The following is a 16,860-nucleotide window of genomic DNA, read 5'->3' on the forward strand; positions in this document are numbered from 1 at the left end:
GTTTAATTTTCCCATTTAAGCTATAAGGTCAACAGTTTGGGGATTGTCAACTTGTTAAATGTCATGTGGCTTGGCCTGAATAATTAGTGAGTTCTGGAGAAAGTTTGCAGACGGATTATTTATAAATTTCGTGGAAACTGTTAGTCAAACCAGAAGGTCAAGATAAGAGCTTTTCAGCTTTGTGATTTAATTTCATAATTTCCATTATGACATGCATATGTTTTCGAGTTTACTACTTAGTAAGACATTCCTGTGTTGTTTATTATTCTTGCTAAAGCAAACATTAGGAAATTAAAGCATGCTGCTTTCCGAGAAACGTCTTCACAAGGAAAATTCACAAAAGCTCAAGAAGCAGTGGATTATTAGTTTTCGTTTTTCTTAAACACCCCTGAGGTGCTCAAACAAATTGAAAAATATTTATTTCCTCACATTTGCTTTGTAATGGCGTTAGTACTGTTCCAGGTAATTGAAACACACCCAGCAGGCTAAAGTATATCCCAAGTCTTTGACTTTTACACGTTCCTGAGCTGAGGACCTCGAATCATTTTGGCCTCATAACGACGGACGAGCAGGACAAAAAATATAAGTTGCCAGACAAGAAAACCAAATGTGTAAATAGTCTAACCTGACTTTGAAATTGTTCTGTTTCCCGTTTGACTTCTTCCTGGAAATACTCAAATAAAAGGTCCCTCAACCTGAGTAAACATTGAACTTTTCAACAAACATAATACACAAAGAGAAATTACTTTCTATTCCACCAATTAAAAATCATGGCTCATTGACTTGCAAATGAAAGCCCAAGAAAGAAAAGTTAATTAAGAAAGAAAATAAACAATTATGATCCTCATAACATGAGCAGAGGCTGCTAAGTATTCACAGACTTAAAGTCCTCCTAAAGCGAAATTCAAAAAATTCTTTACCAAATTAATTTTTTAAAAAGTTGCCCGGAAGTCGAAGAAGCAACAACACAATTTGGCCAAATGACCGAAGGGAGGTTGTTAATATTTCAAAAGTAATTTTAAAAGTTCTCTCTCGCTTTTTCTGCGGTAATGAAAAAACCGGCAGTTTGTATTTCTGTCTTATTTTCAGAAAACCAAGTGTGGGACAGGGAAATACGCACTTTACAGTCCGTATACCATACGCACTAAATGTGAGCCTGGCCGAGACATCCAAACCGTTTTGATGTGTTCGCTGGGGGACACCGCGGCGTATGCGCAATTTGGCTGTTGCTTCTGCTCTTGCTTCTTGTGGCTCCTTGTCATGAATATTTGGGCGCCACTTCGGTGTTTCGCGTAATGAATTCTGTCATATGTCGACTCGAGTGGGAGCGGCACAGTGGTGTCATTTTTCTGGATATGTAGAATCATCTGCCACAAAGTAAATATAATGAGAAATTCCATATACAATCAAATTAATTATTGACGTAACATTTCCTGATAACATCTTTCAATTACGCTTCTACTTAAAATTAGCAAAACAACAAGAAAATGGAATAACAATAATATTCTTCAAAAAGTATTTACAGTTAAAAGCTTTTTGACATTTTCAAAATTCAATTATAAGACTGTCGTTTGATGGGTTATAAAATCTATATTTATTTATGTTCCTCATTGTTTTTGATCTTGCGAAAATATTTTTGCCAAATATAATGAAATACATTTTTCTTAAAAAGCTTTTTTCAACATTGAGATAAAAAATTTTCGGCTTATAAATTAGAATTAAGTTCTCCTTGAGTAGTCAATATTTTTATATGATAATAAATTTTAAATATTCACTGTTAATTAAAATATAGAACCACCGTGAATCTTAGCGGTTTTGCTTTTGTTTATTTTTGAGATTGGAGTACGCGTTTCGGAGATAAGATGAGACTGAGTCTGTGGCTGCCTCTTAAGTCTGCAGCTGAAGGCGATATACGGTGCACGGCCAACGAATTTAATACGATTACTTGGGTGACGCCTGTCTGCGAGCTTAATGGATAGAAGTGCCAATTGCTAAGCTGCAAAATTCTTGAGTCGTCAGTAAACCTCATCCGTTGTGGCGAGAACAATTACATTAAGGCAATTTTCGCAAGTACCAGTTGTTAGGCAAAATCAGTTTTGATATGCAATTTATATTGATGTTTTGAAGAGTTCAACAGTTTCGTAACATTAATTAAAGCTTACAGAATTCATTGGCAAACAATGCATATCAAGAGTCATAAATATTTTTATTGATTGTTATGAAATGTTGAATAAATTTTCGCTGCCCTTGCTGGAATATTTTCCCATCCGCAGGAGGTGAAAAAGGACTAGAATGTCCTGCATATTGTCGGCAATCCCCGCATATTGCCAGACCCCAGCGGAGCAGGATTGCCAGCGACATCTGTCTGTGCCATTTTATATCCCTGTGTGTCCCGGTTTTACGGTTCTATTTTTTCGCAAGTGGAAACCCGTTGCGTTGGAGGAGCGAAAAATTGCAACCCAACACCGCGAAAGGGTCAACAAAGAACTGGTCCTGGCAAACAGGAATTTATTACTCTGCAGATTGGTTTTGTCCGCTGATTGGTGGATGCCCCAGAGGTGCCAGTCTGTGGCTCATAAAATGTGAACAGCCACACCAGCGAAATATGAAATGGTGATTAAGAGTGGAGGGGACAGCTTAGCTCAAATAACCAGCAACAAGCTTGTTTTCATAAAAGGTGATGATGCAATGTTTGTCGTTTTTGCCAATAGGTAGATAGCGACTTTTAAAACCCTTTGTTCTACATGTTTTTAAATATGTAACATGCAATTGCAGCACTTTATTAAAGGATTACTAATATTAAAGGTAGTTTAAATGCTGTCTGCTTTCACTTGTCTTTTTGAGAACAGTTGAAATTGATTTGTAAAACGGAATATGCAAGGACTGAAAGTTTCTGCGCAAATGAAATAAAAATAAATGCAGCTGCCGAAAGGTCAGAGATAATTAAAATTCCAGGACAAACTAATTTAGCAGCCATTAAGCCACTAAAGCCAGCACTCGAATTGAATTAAAATAAGATTAAAATGACCAATTCGACGGAGAGCCAAGTGCAGCTGAAAAAAGTTGCAGTTCAGTTTCCACGAAAGTTGAACGAATTTCCCAGAATTTCCGGAGGGCGGATCGACGCGACGGATGGAGGCTTTCAGACAAACGAGCCGCACGCCCCGGATTTGCGCTTAAAAGCAAATCCATGTTGCAAACGTCAAAGTCAGCCTCAGCCGGAAGGAGGAAAGTGCCCAGCCACCCACGCCGAGAGGCACGTGCATTGGGAATCAGTTAACCATTGCACATTAGGCTAATTGAAAAACAGGAAGGAGTGCCAGGACGGATGGATAGTGATGATGGCGCTGGCGATGACTTTGCGGTTGCGGTTGCACATTAATTGCAACATTCAGTATGCAAACAGACCGTTGCTCGATCCCTTTGATTGGAAATTCTGGACGGACGATGCGCTTGAAATGCAATTAGTGCGGCGGTTTGTTCGGCTGACCCCCAGTTACTCCCCGGCATAAATAGGGCTTTATTGGTGGAGCGATGTCTGCCCTGTGGCCAAGTGTTTTCGCCACTTTTGCCTTGCCTCGATTGGCCCGAGTTCACTTTGCTGTCACAACAAACCGCACATTGTGCGGCTTATGACATCCCCACCTCCGCACAACCCCCTTCTGCAGGTCAGAGGTCGTGTCAGCTCATGACATTGGCATGTCCACTGGCCATTGTCAAAAGCCCTCCTACTGAGTCAACTGCACTTGCATAACTCGACTGACAGGAGTTTCGTCCTGGAATGCTTGATTTATTAGAGTCAACCGGCACCCTTTGGGGGCAAAAGTTAATTAGAAAATCTAATTAAGCTCGGGCACTGAAATTGATGGTAAAAAACAAAGTCATAACTTTACCTTGTCTAGACACTTTACTAGTTCATTAAGTCGATAAAACACCCTGTTAGATTACAACTTGCAAAATGAAAGGGGAAACCGTTAAAAAGTCAAGGAAAAATATCGCAGAAGGACATGTGCCCCATAAATTAGGCTGGGCTCAATGCGAATCATAATCCGCTAAGGTAACTCTGAAGGTCGGCTATATCAGTTTTGTGGGTGGGTTATGGCCACTTCAACGAGCTTATACGGCGGTTTGTCCTACTTACGGGCTTGGCACATGACCCTAAGTCCTCGGCGGGCTCAGATGTCTGCGCATTATCATTAACATGAACAGCATTAGCATATTAATGAGGCCACCAAAATACATAACAAACCTTCATTAGGTTACACAACAAATAAGCAGGACGCGGCTTGTTCCCGCGAATGTACACATTTTCCGGTTGCGGGTTAAGGGAAAATTAGTTTGGCGAAAAGTTAACTATCCATAATGGCCAATGGGTTTCTGTTATCGTTCGTCATCTGTGCTTTTAATAGTGTTTGGGAATGCCATTACTTTACTTTATTGTTTTATCTTTATTGCCATTTCAAAACCCATCCCTTCCTATTTTTTCATCAGGCTTGCATTTTCATTTTCTTTCTTTATTTGGTATATAGTTATAGTTATAGTATTTTAACTTGAAGAGCCAAGAAAAAGCAGTCTCCCACAGAAGGAGAGATATTTAATTTATTATTCCAATTATGGCAAACACGATTCGGAATTAAGGCTAATTCTTGACTATAGGTAAATAATTAACTGATTAAATAATATTGGTTCTACACTATTTATTTAGAAACTGCTTTCTTACTATATAGAAAATAAATTATCAGGGTTGGACAGAAGTTCCTAAGTTACTTAGGCTTTAGGGCTATTTCATAAATTTATTTATAATGGACCTTTTGTTTCCCCGCAGATAATCACACCCACTCGATCTCTGGTGCTCTGCGCCGAGTCCCGCCGGGAAATGGAGGACTGGCTGGGCAGCCTGAAGACGGCGACGGCGCCGCAAAGGCCGCGCGGCGACAGCTTCCTGATCGAGCAGCACGACATCCTGTCGAACCACCACCACTGGTACGCCACTTCCCACGCCCGCCCCACCTACTGCAATGTGTGCCGGGACGCCCTCTCCGGGGTCACCTCCCACGGACTCAGCTGCGAGGTGTGCAAGTGCAAGGTGCACAAGCGGTGTGCGGCCAAATCGATTGCCAACTGCAAGTGGACAACGCTGGCCAGTGTGGGCAAGGACATCATCGAGCAGGCGGATGGCATCATCATGCCTCACCAGTGGATGGAGGGCAACCTCCCGGTGTCCTCCATGTGCTCCGTCTGCAAGAAGACCTGCGGATCGGTGCTGAGACTCCAGGATTGGAGGTGCCTGTGGTGTCGAGCTACTGTCCACGTGGCCTGTCGTCCCCAAATGGCGGTGGCCTGTCCCATCGGACCCGCCAAGTTGTCCGTCGTTCCACCTACCAGTGTCCACTCCATCAGCACCGACGACGCCTGGGATGTGGCCAGTCCCAGGGGCAACTTCTCGCCCTTGCTCGTTTTCGTGAACTCCAAGTCGGGGGACAATCAAGGAGTGAAGTTCCTGCGACGATTCAAGCAACTGCTGAATCCGGCCCAGGTCTTCGATCTCATCTCGACGGGTCCGAGTCTGGGACTAAGACTCTTCCGGCACTTTGAGATGTTCCGCATCCTGGTCTGCTCGGGCGACGGATCTGTGGGATGGGTGCTAAGCGAGATCGATCGCTTCAACATGCATGTAAGTATCTAATAGTCCTTTAATTTTAACTAGAAGTTTTAGTTAGAAGTTCACTCTTAATGCCTTGGTGGTAGTTGACTTCCCTGAAATAGGTGCATACATCTTATACAATTGATAAAACAAATTTATCATACACCGCATTAACTAATCACAAATTAACTTGGTATCTCCATTTTGAAACTGTACAGAAACAATGTCAAGTGGCGGTGATGCCTTTAGGCACTGGCAACGATCTGGCCAGGGTTTTGGGCTGGGGATCCAGCTGTGACGACGACACCCACCTGCCGCAGATCCTGGAACGCTACGAGTCGGCCAGCACCAAGATGTTGGATCGCTGGAGCATCATGGTCTTCGAAAAGGCCATTCCTGTGCCCAAAACGCCCAAGATGTCGATCAGCACCGAGCAGGAAGCCATGCTCACTGGCATGGTGACATCGGCCAACCACCATCTGCGCTTCATCGTGGAAACCAACGACACCCAGACTCTGATTAGCTCCACCCGGAATCTCTGCGACACCATAGACGACCTTGTGGTTCGAATCTCGGAACACCACAAGGAGGACGAACAGCTGGCGGTCAAGTGCGACATCCTCAAGCAGAAGCTTAACATGTTGCTGGATGCTCTGCAGGAGGAGGAGATCGGCGCCCACAGCGGCGACGACTTGATAGCCACCATCAGGAGTCTCATTGCGAGAAGTATTCCGCTGACACCAGGATCCAGCGCATCTCTGCTGTAAGTAATCGCAATGTGTTTTTATTTATTTACGTATAAATTTATTTGTCCGATAAAATTATTTCTTTTTTTATTGAATTTGAAACCATTTAATGTAATTATGTTGTTATTTATAACTCCCCACGAATAGCAACCCAAACATATCAATCGAAAAGACGGAAAAAGACCAGATCAATACAAAAGAGCGCAGGAATAGTCGGTCCCTTCGCTCCAGCGAGAAGGAAGCTCTCCAGTGCCGTGCCAACAGCGTCAAGCGAGCCATTTACAATGTGGTGGAACATTCGGAACCGGGACGTCCTAAACGCTACCAGCGGAAACTATCGATCACTCCGTTCGAGGCTCTGAAGTTACCCACCAACAATTCCGGAGAATCAACGCCCTGCAGCTCTCCCTTGCCAATAATCCCACCCATTAATATTATCTCCCCCACTATGGAAACCTCCCGACTTACCTGCATTTCTCCGTTGCCCGATACAAGACGTGATTCCGTAGACGAGAGCTTCTTCAACAGCATTAATCTACCGGCTCCGCGGCAATTTGCAGATAGTCGTAGGAGCTCTGGAGTGGAGGTAATCCAGGAGATCGAGGAGGGTGCCAATGGAGAGACCGTATACCGAAGGAGTCGCATGTCCCTGACCGGTGGAGCCAATATCGATGATTTTGGTAATCGTCTGTCACCCTGCAGCGATATTGGCGATAACTCGCCCACCGAGCGCAAAGTGGACTTCCTGAGGGTTCCGATCCACACTGGCGAACCGATCGTCGACCCCCTTTCCGACTATCGACCCCACGAGGTCTTCGAGCGTACCTACTACATGACCCGGGAAATGGACAAGGACAAGGAAAAGAAGAAGGAGAAAGAAGTGGAGAATGACAAGGAGAAGGATAAGAGCGTCGAGAAGGAGAAAGAAGTGGAGAAGGAGGACTGCATGCCCACCGAGAAGCTGGTTCACACTTGTAACCTGCAGGTACCCGGCTTTGTCGTTACCCCCAACTCCCAAAATGTTTACACAAGCGCCAGCATAACAATCATAGATACCGACGCACAGACCACCACTGTACGTGTCCCATCCTTCGAAGAGATCTACCTCCACGATGATCACCTAACTCTGTTTGATCGTTACAGGAACAGTCCTCTTCCGACGACCTGGGTGGCGAGGCTAGCGATGTTCTTTCGGCGATTAGCAATGAGGAGTGCAGCGTGGCTTCCGAAATATTCGATAAGCAGGACGCAGGACAAACCGTGGGTGATATTATCCAGGTGAGAAATGTACAACTTTGAGGATCTTGTTATTTTCATAGAACCTTTTATGTAAATATGTATATATCTCAATTCCGAAGTATTGCAAACTGAAGGCTTTATTAAAAACCTTGTTCACTTATTAGATGTATTTTTCATAACTTTTCCAATATAGAACAAATTAAGGAAGATGATTGGCGCACCCGGTTATACAACCACAAACATTGGTCCACCCGGGGGCGCCAACTAAATTTTCTTCTCTAAAATTTCCAAGTTATATGTATTTTTCTTCTCATGCAGAACATGGACGCCAGCAATTTCACTCACATTGACTCCCCGGAGACTAGCGATGAGACAGAAGCCATGCCCGGAGAGAGCATCATGGACGACATTAGCTCGGTACTGGGTCACGACATAACCTATGCCCTGCAGGACAACACCCTGACCGACGACACCACCACGCTCTGCTCGGAGCACGTGGGCCCGCCGAAGCCTCCGCGCAAAAAGTCCTTGAGCGCCTTGAGCCGACCTCAGTCCCATCCGCGAAGGCGCAACTCCTCTCCACCGAGAATGGCGCGATTGGCACGAATGGATAGCGATGATAATCCCCAGCAGTTCGGATTCGAGAATATCGTTTTCGAGATCGACAATCGCTGCGACGACCAGAAGATGCGGGAGCCACCGCGCTACTGCAGCCTGGCGCAGTTCGTGGAAGGTAACGATATAGCGCGTCAGAGCTTCAAGGTAGGTATCTCAGCCGATCGGGCTGGGTTAGCTGTATGTCTAGTTTGTATATATGTACCGAGCGTATCTAGAGTTGTTCTGTATGGTTGTCGGCAGTGCTGAGATATGGCCACTTATGGTAAACTCTTTGTTGCTCTACGTTTGCTTCTTTCTTCAACTTTTCTTTTTCGGCTGTTCAATCGATTCAACCAACATCTAACCAAATATTAACCCGTCCAAAATCGAACTAACCAAACTAAAATAAAACCAACCCTGCAATGTACAAAACCATCGACTACTTAACTAACTATACTCCTGCTCCCGATGAAGCGTCCCAAAAAGCGCATCTCACTGAAAAAACTCAAACCCACTACAACCACTGAAATCGTATCTCAACAGCAGCTATTGCTAGAACAACAACGAAGTGGCGACAACGACAATGACGACCCCGAGGCCCAGCTAACGCCAACGAATAACGTGGCCAAATTACTAACCACCACCAGCGAGGACGAGCTGTCCACGCAGACGGCCATCAAAATAGAAATACAAGACGTTGATGCCACTGTGCGCAACATTAACAGCAGCATGAAGGCCAGTACGATCATGGCCACGTCGACATCGCCCACGAAGAAGTCGGGCCATGGACAAGATGTAAAGCGCATTACTTTTGACGAGTCGTGTAAGAAAGAATCCTTTGATGATGTAAATCCCAACTATCCACAGATAAGTGTTGTTGTGAGGCCGCCAACGCCGTTGCGCGGCGACTCCATCAAGCCCACGGTCTCGCTCCTGCCGGGCTCCTCCGGCGGAGCCATGGCCGTGTCCATGACCTGCTCCGGAATGCTGGGGGTGCGGGCCATGAACGCCTCCGAGATCAGGCGCCACTCGAGCCACGCCCCCGGCCTGACTGTCCGCGAGTTCGACAAGGACAAGGACCGCCGGCACTCTGGCTTTAATCCCAACCAGTTGACCCTCGATCCGGAGCACACCCGCTTCCTTAGCAGCTCGCCGGCGGCCAGTCGCAGGATCAGCTGCGGCAGCCTCTTCAAGGTGAGTCCCCGAGCAAGTCGCGAGTCCTCATCGTCTCTCTACAACCAGAACCCCTATTGCACGACTTCAACTAAAGTGGCACAACAAATGGAACTTAAACCCAATATAATAAAGATGATAAGAAACAAAAAAAGAATCTGCATGGCTGCAAAGCTTTTTTGAAGAAAATTCTAAATACTTTGATGGTGTTTTGAATATGTCACGAAAACATATCAATATTACATTTTTTAACCATATTTATTTTAATAAAAGCGTTTTAAGTTCCACTTTAAGCAATAGCATAAAATATCGGGGGTCACTAGGGCTTTCAAATCACTTTTAAACGTAATTTAATGTGTCTAAGAAGTATTCGACAATATATGTATGTTACACTCAGAAGTTAAATTACTTCATTCAGAGAGACGACTATCCTTTATGAGCCGCATACTTTTAGACACGTTGAATTGCATTTTTATTTATATTTCACAACATTTTCTTGTCGAAATTAAATGAATTTAATATTTTAATATAATTAAGAATGGCAGATACACTCAAAAATAAGAATATCAAGAGCTTTATTCAAATCATAATATGGTTACTCAACCACAACAAATAGATTTACAATTGGAGAAAGCTGCAATAAAATATCATACAGCTAATTTGAAATGTATATTATTTGTAAAGCCTCAAGGCACTTCAATAAACCATTTCGAGTTGTGCTACTTCAGTTAAGTGCGTGCGATATGTTCAATCCAAATTGGCACCGCATCGTCGGCAATTGCGAAGTTCTTGAGTTTTGATTGTGTCAGGCGAGCAATTGGTGTCAAGTGCAAATGCAAGTGCAGAATGCAGCTCTCATACAGCCACACACTAACAACAGCGACTGTAGGTAATGGTTCGTAAAAGTAATTCCCAGTCAACCACCAACCACCAGGGAGTTCTGTAAAAAATCTGGATTCTGTTCCAGGTACTCACGTACTTTTAGTTTGCAGCTTACGCAGTATTAATTTGTTTGGAAACATTTCGTACGAGTTCGGAGAGTTCATTAAAAGGGTAAATTAAAGGGCAGTTTGTAATTTGGTGTAAAGTAAAAACTAAACGAAATCAACGTTTTGTTATTCGTTTAGTTTATTTGAGAGTTCTAATTGTTGGAAAATAAAGTTACAACTTTTCGCCAATAATTTAAAATGATATGAAACTGTACTAGATGTTTCCTTTTTGTTTTTACGATTATTATTTTCCACCGTACTCCTAAGTTATCTTAGTTAATTTAGACAGTTAACAGTTGTTTAAACCACTACAAAATAAAACCGTATAAAACAACCATGTATATGATTTACAAAAGCACAAAAACAATTGGTACGTATTTCAAAATTCATTCAACTATATGAGCTTTTGTTTTATATATTCTTAACCAACACTACAAATCTACACTACAAAGACACTATACAGCCCAAAACAGTTGAGTGTAATTAAATATTAATATTCACACATTGTAAATGGATAACATACAGAACTAAACACGATTTCTAAAAGCAAGGTCATTCTAAATACATTTTCTTAGAAGAAAAACCAAAAGATCGCAACGAAGCGCGGCTACGGATTGTTCAGTGTTCGGTTCTTTGTGGTGGCCGAGCCAGATATTCGCCTGGCCACCCTGGCGCTTATCAGGCCGCTGATTCCTCTGGTAAGCCAGTCCAAAAATCCGGGGTGGAGTTCCAAGTGCTCGGGCACCGGCCCCTCCCCACTCTCCCTGTTCTGATCCCAAACCGTTTCTGCGTTCCTTCGTTCGTTCGATGTTTAAACTCCCCAGCAAACCCAAATATCTGGAAAAGCGACTAATAGAGTAAAATCTTCGGACTAACCGAAGTGGACCTGTTACAAATTCAAAATTTATACATGCTTATCCTACGAAATGTACTTATCCAATAGCACATTCTTTGACCTAAGAACTTTCTTGGTATTGTCCGTCTAAAACTTATCTAACGCCATTAAATCCTATATATCTTACGTATATTATTTTTTTATATTTAAAATTATTACTAACCGATTTGCAATGGGTCCCCAACAGTCATAAAAATTAATAATCCCTCTGTACAAAGCGTCTCTTTGAAGTGCCAGTTGCAGATCCTCAGCACCTGCGTCAGTTCGCTTTTGAGTAGTGTTGCAAAGTAACCAATAAGTAAACACCTCTGTTAAACAACACCTAAACGAAAACAACAGACACACGTAGCTTCTGCTTAATACCCGACCATCTATAATTTCAATTGATTTGTTGGTTTTACGTAGTGCGCTGTCTCCTATGCTCTGCCTTACTCACACTCACTCCGCCTCTGTTCCTCTCTCTCTCGCTCTGTCCCTCGAAAAGTACTTACCAACCCTGCGCCGTATATGCAAGTCACCCAACACTGGCACACTCACCCACACAGAGCCACACTCGATCACATCCACATGTTTCTTTGTATCGTAGTTAGTGCTGACTTTCCGGTTGCTCTTTGACACGTACTCAACTTGTCAGGATTTTTGACTTCCGCGACTAATCGAAACCTCTTTCTTGCAGCCGAACGAAGCACTTCCGAATCTTCAGACCCTCAAGGGTTCCAAGTCGAGCTTGTTCATGGGCTCCACTCTATTTGGCTTCGATCACTTGGCTTCGGGAGATAAGGACAAGGAGGAGAAAGGTGGCAAGGACAAGGAGAAAACGCCCACCGAGGAGACCGGTCGGAAGTTGCCCATAATCAATCCCCTGGTGCGACTGCCCAACTGGCCAAGTAAGGATCACTTCATCCCTAATTCCCATAAATTTTCATTGTTACACTTTCATAAATTGATGATCTTTTCTCCAGACCTATCCAATGGCGGTGGTTTCATATCCAAATGTCTTTTGGCCAATGCCGATACGCTCTGCGCCGCTGTCAGTCCTCTAATGGATCCGGATGAGACCCTCCTGGCCGGCTACCATGAGAAGTGCGTGATGAACAATTACTTTGGCATCGGCATCGATGCCAAGATCTCGTTGGACTTCCACAACAAGCGGGAGGAGCATCCGGAGAAGTGTCGATCTCGGGCCCGCAACTACATGTGGTATGGAGTATTGGGATCCAAGCAGCTCCTGCAAAAGACCTGCAAGAATCTGGAGCAGCGGGTGCAGCTGGAGTGCGATGGTCAGAGAATTCCGTTGCCGGAGCTGCAGGGAATCGTGATCCTGAACATACCCAGCTTCATGGGCGGCACTAATTTCTGGGGCAGCAGCAAGAAGGATGATATATTTCTGCCCCCCAGCTTTGATGATCGTGTCCTCGAAGTGGTGGCTGTCTTCGGATCCGTCCAGATGGCGGCCTCGCGGCTGATCAATCTTCAACACCATCGGATCGCCCAGTGCCAGAGCGTGCAGATCAATATCCTGGGCGACGAGGAGATACCCATCCAGGTGGACGGTGAGGCCTGGCTGCAGCCACCGGGAATGATCCGCATCCTGCACAAGAACCGAGTGCAGATGTTGTGCCGGAACAGGAGCTTGGAGCTTTCGTTGAAGAGCTGGCAGGAGAAGCAGCGCCAGCACAGCATCTCCATCCAAAGGGATGCATCCTCAACAGCTTCGGAGCACGCCATCTCCACCGACGAGGTGATCTCCGAACGCGAGTGCTACGTACTCCTCAACTTCATCGAGGCCGTAAGCTCGCTGGTCAAGTGGGTCAAGTTCCTGATCATTTCGCATCCGGCTCTGCAACACGATCTCTACGAGGTGGCCTGTCGAGCCAGTGAGGCCCTGGAGTCCATCCATCCGCAGGGAAAGCTGCTCGAAGGTCCTTCGCTACGCACCAAGTTGGTGGAGGTCATTGACTCGTCGCGACAACTGTATGACGATGCCTGCACCCTGCTCCGCGATCGAGGTCACAGCTTGATTCTCCGCGAGGATCTGGAGACCAAGCTCAGCGCGGCTTTGGCCAACATGGAGATGGAGCTGAAGAAGTGCTCCGTGCAAAAGTGCATCGACGGCAAGCTGAGGGCCTACTTCAATGTTTTGGCGCCCAACGAGGAGGTGAGTGGGAAAATATTTCGCCATATCAGTATAAGAAGGAAAACATATTACACGACCTATCTAAAGAGTCCCGTTAAAGTAGCGTTCGTAGTGTTTAACATATATCATTCTTACAAAAGCTCTTAATAAATCATTAAAGTAGAAGGAAGCTTCTTATTAAATGACTAAGGATGTTAGTAAAAAAAGAATTAAAACAACTTTTTCTTTGTTATAAATATTTATAATTTTTAAAATTATTTAGTGTTTGATATAATTATCTGCACATTTGTGAGAATTTTTTTCTTATTTAGAAATATATTTCTCTTTCGCAGTCCGATGGCCGCCGGAAGTCACGACCCTTCTGGGTGAGACTACGCTCTGGCTCGACCGCCGGCCAGCAGGCGTTTAAGCCACCTTTGACTAACACCCGCGAGGCGGCCAACAACTGGAGCGTGAACGAAGTGGTCACCTGGCTGGAGACGATGCAGTTGTCCGAGTACGTGGACAGCTTCCTGAAGAACGACATTCGGGGCAAGGAGCTGCTCACCCTGGGCAGGCGCGACCTCAAGGATCTGGGCGTGGTCAAGGTGGGCCACGTCAAGCGTATACTGCAGGCCATCAAGGATCTCAGCGAGAACTAGGCTTTCCGTTGGGACTCCGATACCGGCTAGTACAAAAAGATAGTCTTCGAATCGCGCTCTTAGAGATGAAGGGGGAATATATTGAGTTGTAAGCGATTACTGGGAACGTAAAGTTATGGGACAAAAATGCATACAACAATCACTAATTTATAGGCTAGCTTAGCTAACTTCACAAATGAAAGGGGAACGGATTGAGCGAATGAAGAAGGAAAATCTTCAATGGAAACTAAGATGACACGAACGATACTCTAACATATTTAAGTCTAACTGACTACTCTCCGACAAATTAACTCGATATACAACTATTGATTGGCAGAGAATTGTAAATTTTTTCAGCTCCTAGCCATGTAAATCGAGATAAAAACGAAAAGCACTTAAAATTGACTTTTGTTTTTTCGTATACGTATGTCAACTTGAAGAACACAACAAATTGGCAGTTAAACGAATTTAAACGTAGTGGCACAAGCGAAAACTTAACAAAGCCGATAACTGCAGTTAGATATTAAGTGTTTACCCTTCAACTTACGCTTATATTAAAGAAATCCCAGATCCCATTCCCAAAAGAAAGCTAATGAATCCAAATAAAAACGCAAGTAACCGACTTAACCAATGAAATCGATTCTAAATTTATAAGCAATTTAAATTTTACAAAACCTTAACAAAAAAAACTGCAGCCCCAATCCAATGTAAACATTATATAAAATATACTTATACATATACCTAAAAAAGATATTCGAAACTACATTTAAATGTTTCCCCACTATTGTTAAATCGAAATGATGCTAATGTTAATGCAAGGTCGGGAGCTAACTCTCGTAATTGCAGTAAAGAAAAGTCTGTTAAACGTGTCATTTTTGTGGTAACCAAAAGCAACTCTAACTTGTTTATTTAAATGAATTTAGTTGTTAAGTCCGCGACGTTTTTTCAAGATAAGTTTAGGTTAGAACCTTGGGGTCTTGGTGCCGGATGCTGGGGCCCCGAAAAATTTATTTGGTACTTTATATACGCATATGGTATAATCTTAGCTAGCATTGGAACACGGAATTCCGGTGTTCGGAACCTTTTTGGTAATCCTTTTAATTGTTTACATTTAAGCGAATCCAACCCCTTTTATCCAAAACGTTTAAGTGTTAGGAACGAAATTGTGCTAAATTTTTTATAAACGTCAACTTTCGATTTGATCAATTATGTTACTCTATCTCTCTATCTAAATACGAATATATAAATATAGCTGCATATGAGTAGGTTTAGCAGTCCACTGATCTGATCTGTTTTGGCCCACCTCAAATGTTTGCTCAAGTTGCCTCCAGTTGAGTGAGTTTTTGAAATGGCACTGCGGTAGGCGAGCTTAGTCTATAACAAATCACTTGAGCGAAGTCTATAAATTATATTTTTTGATATATAAGTATAAATGAGCCCAGACCAACTCGATTGATTTGTTGTGATCCTACCACGAACTTATTTTCCAAAAGCACCAGTAGCAATCCTATAATTTCTGGATATTTTGACACATATTTGAGAAACTATTTACGCTTATGAGTAACCTAGATAAAACATAAAAAATGAAGGATATTTATAAATGGAATGGTATCCTTTTTCATAATAGATAAAAAACATAAATACAATGTTAAAAATTGAGGACACATTTTTTCGAAAATTTTTCGACACATGTATTTTCGAGCAAACTTTAATGTAATTAAAACCAAAATTAAACAAAATCGTAAGACAATTGTATATTTAATTTATATATTTAATGGAAAAATCTGATCGGCATTTCGCATCCCCACAGAAAGTTTAAATTTCTTCGGTTTTTCCATGTACCACCTCTAATTAGCCTTCATTGATTTTATGTTATTTTTAAAAAAACTGTGATAACAGCTTTCTACATTTCTGTAATAAAAGTCTACAAAGATCAGCAAAATGAACATAACGTAATTCGTGAAGTGCAATGAAACATCAACTGTAAAGTCTTATAAATAGTTCGTCTACAATCAGCAAATAGGTAATGCCTATGAAAACCATTTACCAGCAATAAATATTTTACAATATATCTCAGTAATGTAATTTCAAACTACCTATTTCCCAAACCCTAGAAAAAAGTAGCAAGTGTAAAACCTGTCTGTGCAGAACTATCTCTTGATGACAACAACAAAATCGATAATACAGTTAAGTAAAAAGCAAATTATAAAGCAACAACATTTCCTATTAAGCATAATACATAAAATATAATAGAAAACATTTTCTTTAAGAAAAACCTAATAACAGCAATAATAAAAGCAAAACAAAACAAAGCTTATTCGTTTTATTTTCACACACGTTACTCGTAGAGTAAAAGGGTATATTATATTCTGGGAAAAGTATGTAACAGGCAAACGGCAGCGTTTTCGGCCCCATAAAGTAAAGTAATCTTGCCATGTTGGTTCCAAACTATAAGAGCTATTAAGTTATGCTTTTAGATAGGAGTGTTTTTCAGTAGGGTGCCACGCCCTCTCTTACGTCCACAAGTCGCCCAAAACTGTGACGCCGTCAGTTGTATTGCAAAAACTAAAATTTCATCTGAAATGTATTGGTTTCGTCAATACCTATCGATTAACCTAAATAAGTTTTCCCCGCTCTACCCACAAATTGTCGTAATTGAACCATTCATTAAGAGGTTGTAACCAAATGTTGTAATCGCCGCTAGGTGGCGCCCTACAATCTTCGAAATAGTACCTTTGCTTTTTGCACATCTCCATCTCCCTTGCGCTCCCTTTACTTAAGTATCGAATACTATACTTTTTTTAATTTACTATATACGAG

General features: G+C 42.8%; 1 protein-coding gene across 9 annotated transcripts in view; it reads left to right on the forward strand.

Annotated features, from left to right (window-relative positions):
• LOC108013811 (diacylglycerol kinase eta) overlaps nucleotides 1-16,352 on the forward strand; it is a 44,147-nt gene extending 27,795 nt beyond the window's left edge. For 2 of the 9 annotated variants that reach the window (XM_065866925.2, XM_065866935.2), the window contains 10 exons: nucleotides 4,826-5,674; nucleotides 5,863-6,407; nucleotides 6,538-7,465; nucleotides 7,534-7,668; nucleotides 7,948-8,391; nucleotides 8,701-9,420; nucleotides 10,964-11,086; nucleotides 11,960-12,170; nucleotides 12,246-13,441; nucleotides 13,753-16,352. In XM_065866925.2, the coding sequence (XP_065722997.2) occupies nucleotides 4,826-5,674; nucleotides 5,863-6,407; nucleotides 6,538-7,465; nucleotides 7,534-7,668; nucleotides 7,948-8,391; nucleotides 8,701-9,420; nucleotides 10,964-11,086; nucleotides 11,960-12,170; nucleotides 12,246-13,441; nucleotides 13,753-14,061 (5,460 nt within the window). In that variant the 3' untranslated portion in view covers nucleotides 14,062-16,352. The remainder of the gene's footprint in view (nucleotides 1-4,825; nucleotides 5,675-5,862; nucleotides 6,408-6,537; nucleotides 7,466-7,533; nucleotides 7,669-7,947; nucleotides 8,392-8,700; nucleotides 9,421-10,963; nucleotides 11,087-11,959; nucleotides 12,171-12,245; nucleotides 13,442-13,752) is intronic. The other 7 variants (XM_065866928.2, XM_065866927.2, XM_065866934.2 and 4 more) reach the window with 7 other exon arrangements.
• Nucleotides 16,353-16,860: the final 508 nt, after the last annotated feature.

Source organism: Drosophila suzukii, chromosome 3 (genome assembly GCF_043229965.1).
Source record: "Drosophila suzukii chromosome 3, CBGP_Dsuzu_IsoJpt1.0, whole genome shotgun sequence".
Taxonomy (NCBI): Eukaryota; Metazoa; Arthropoda; class Insecta; order Diptera; family Drosophilidae; genus Drosophila; species Drosophila suzukii.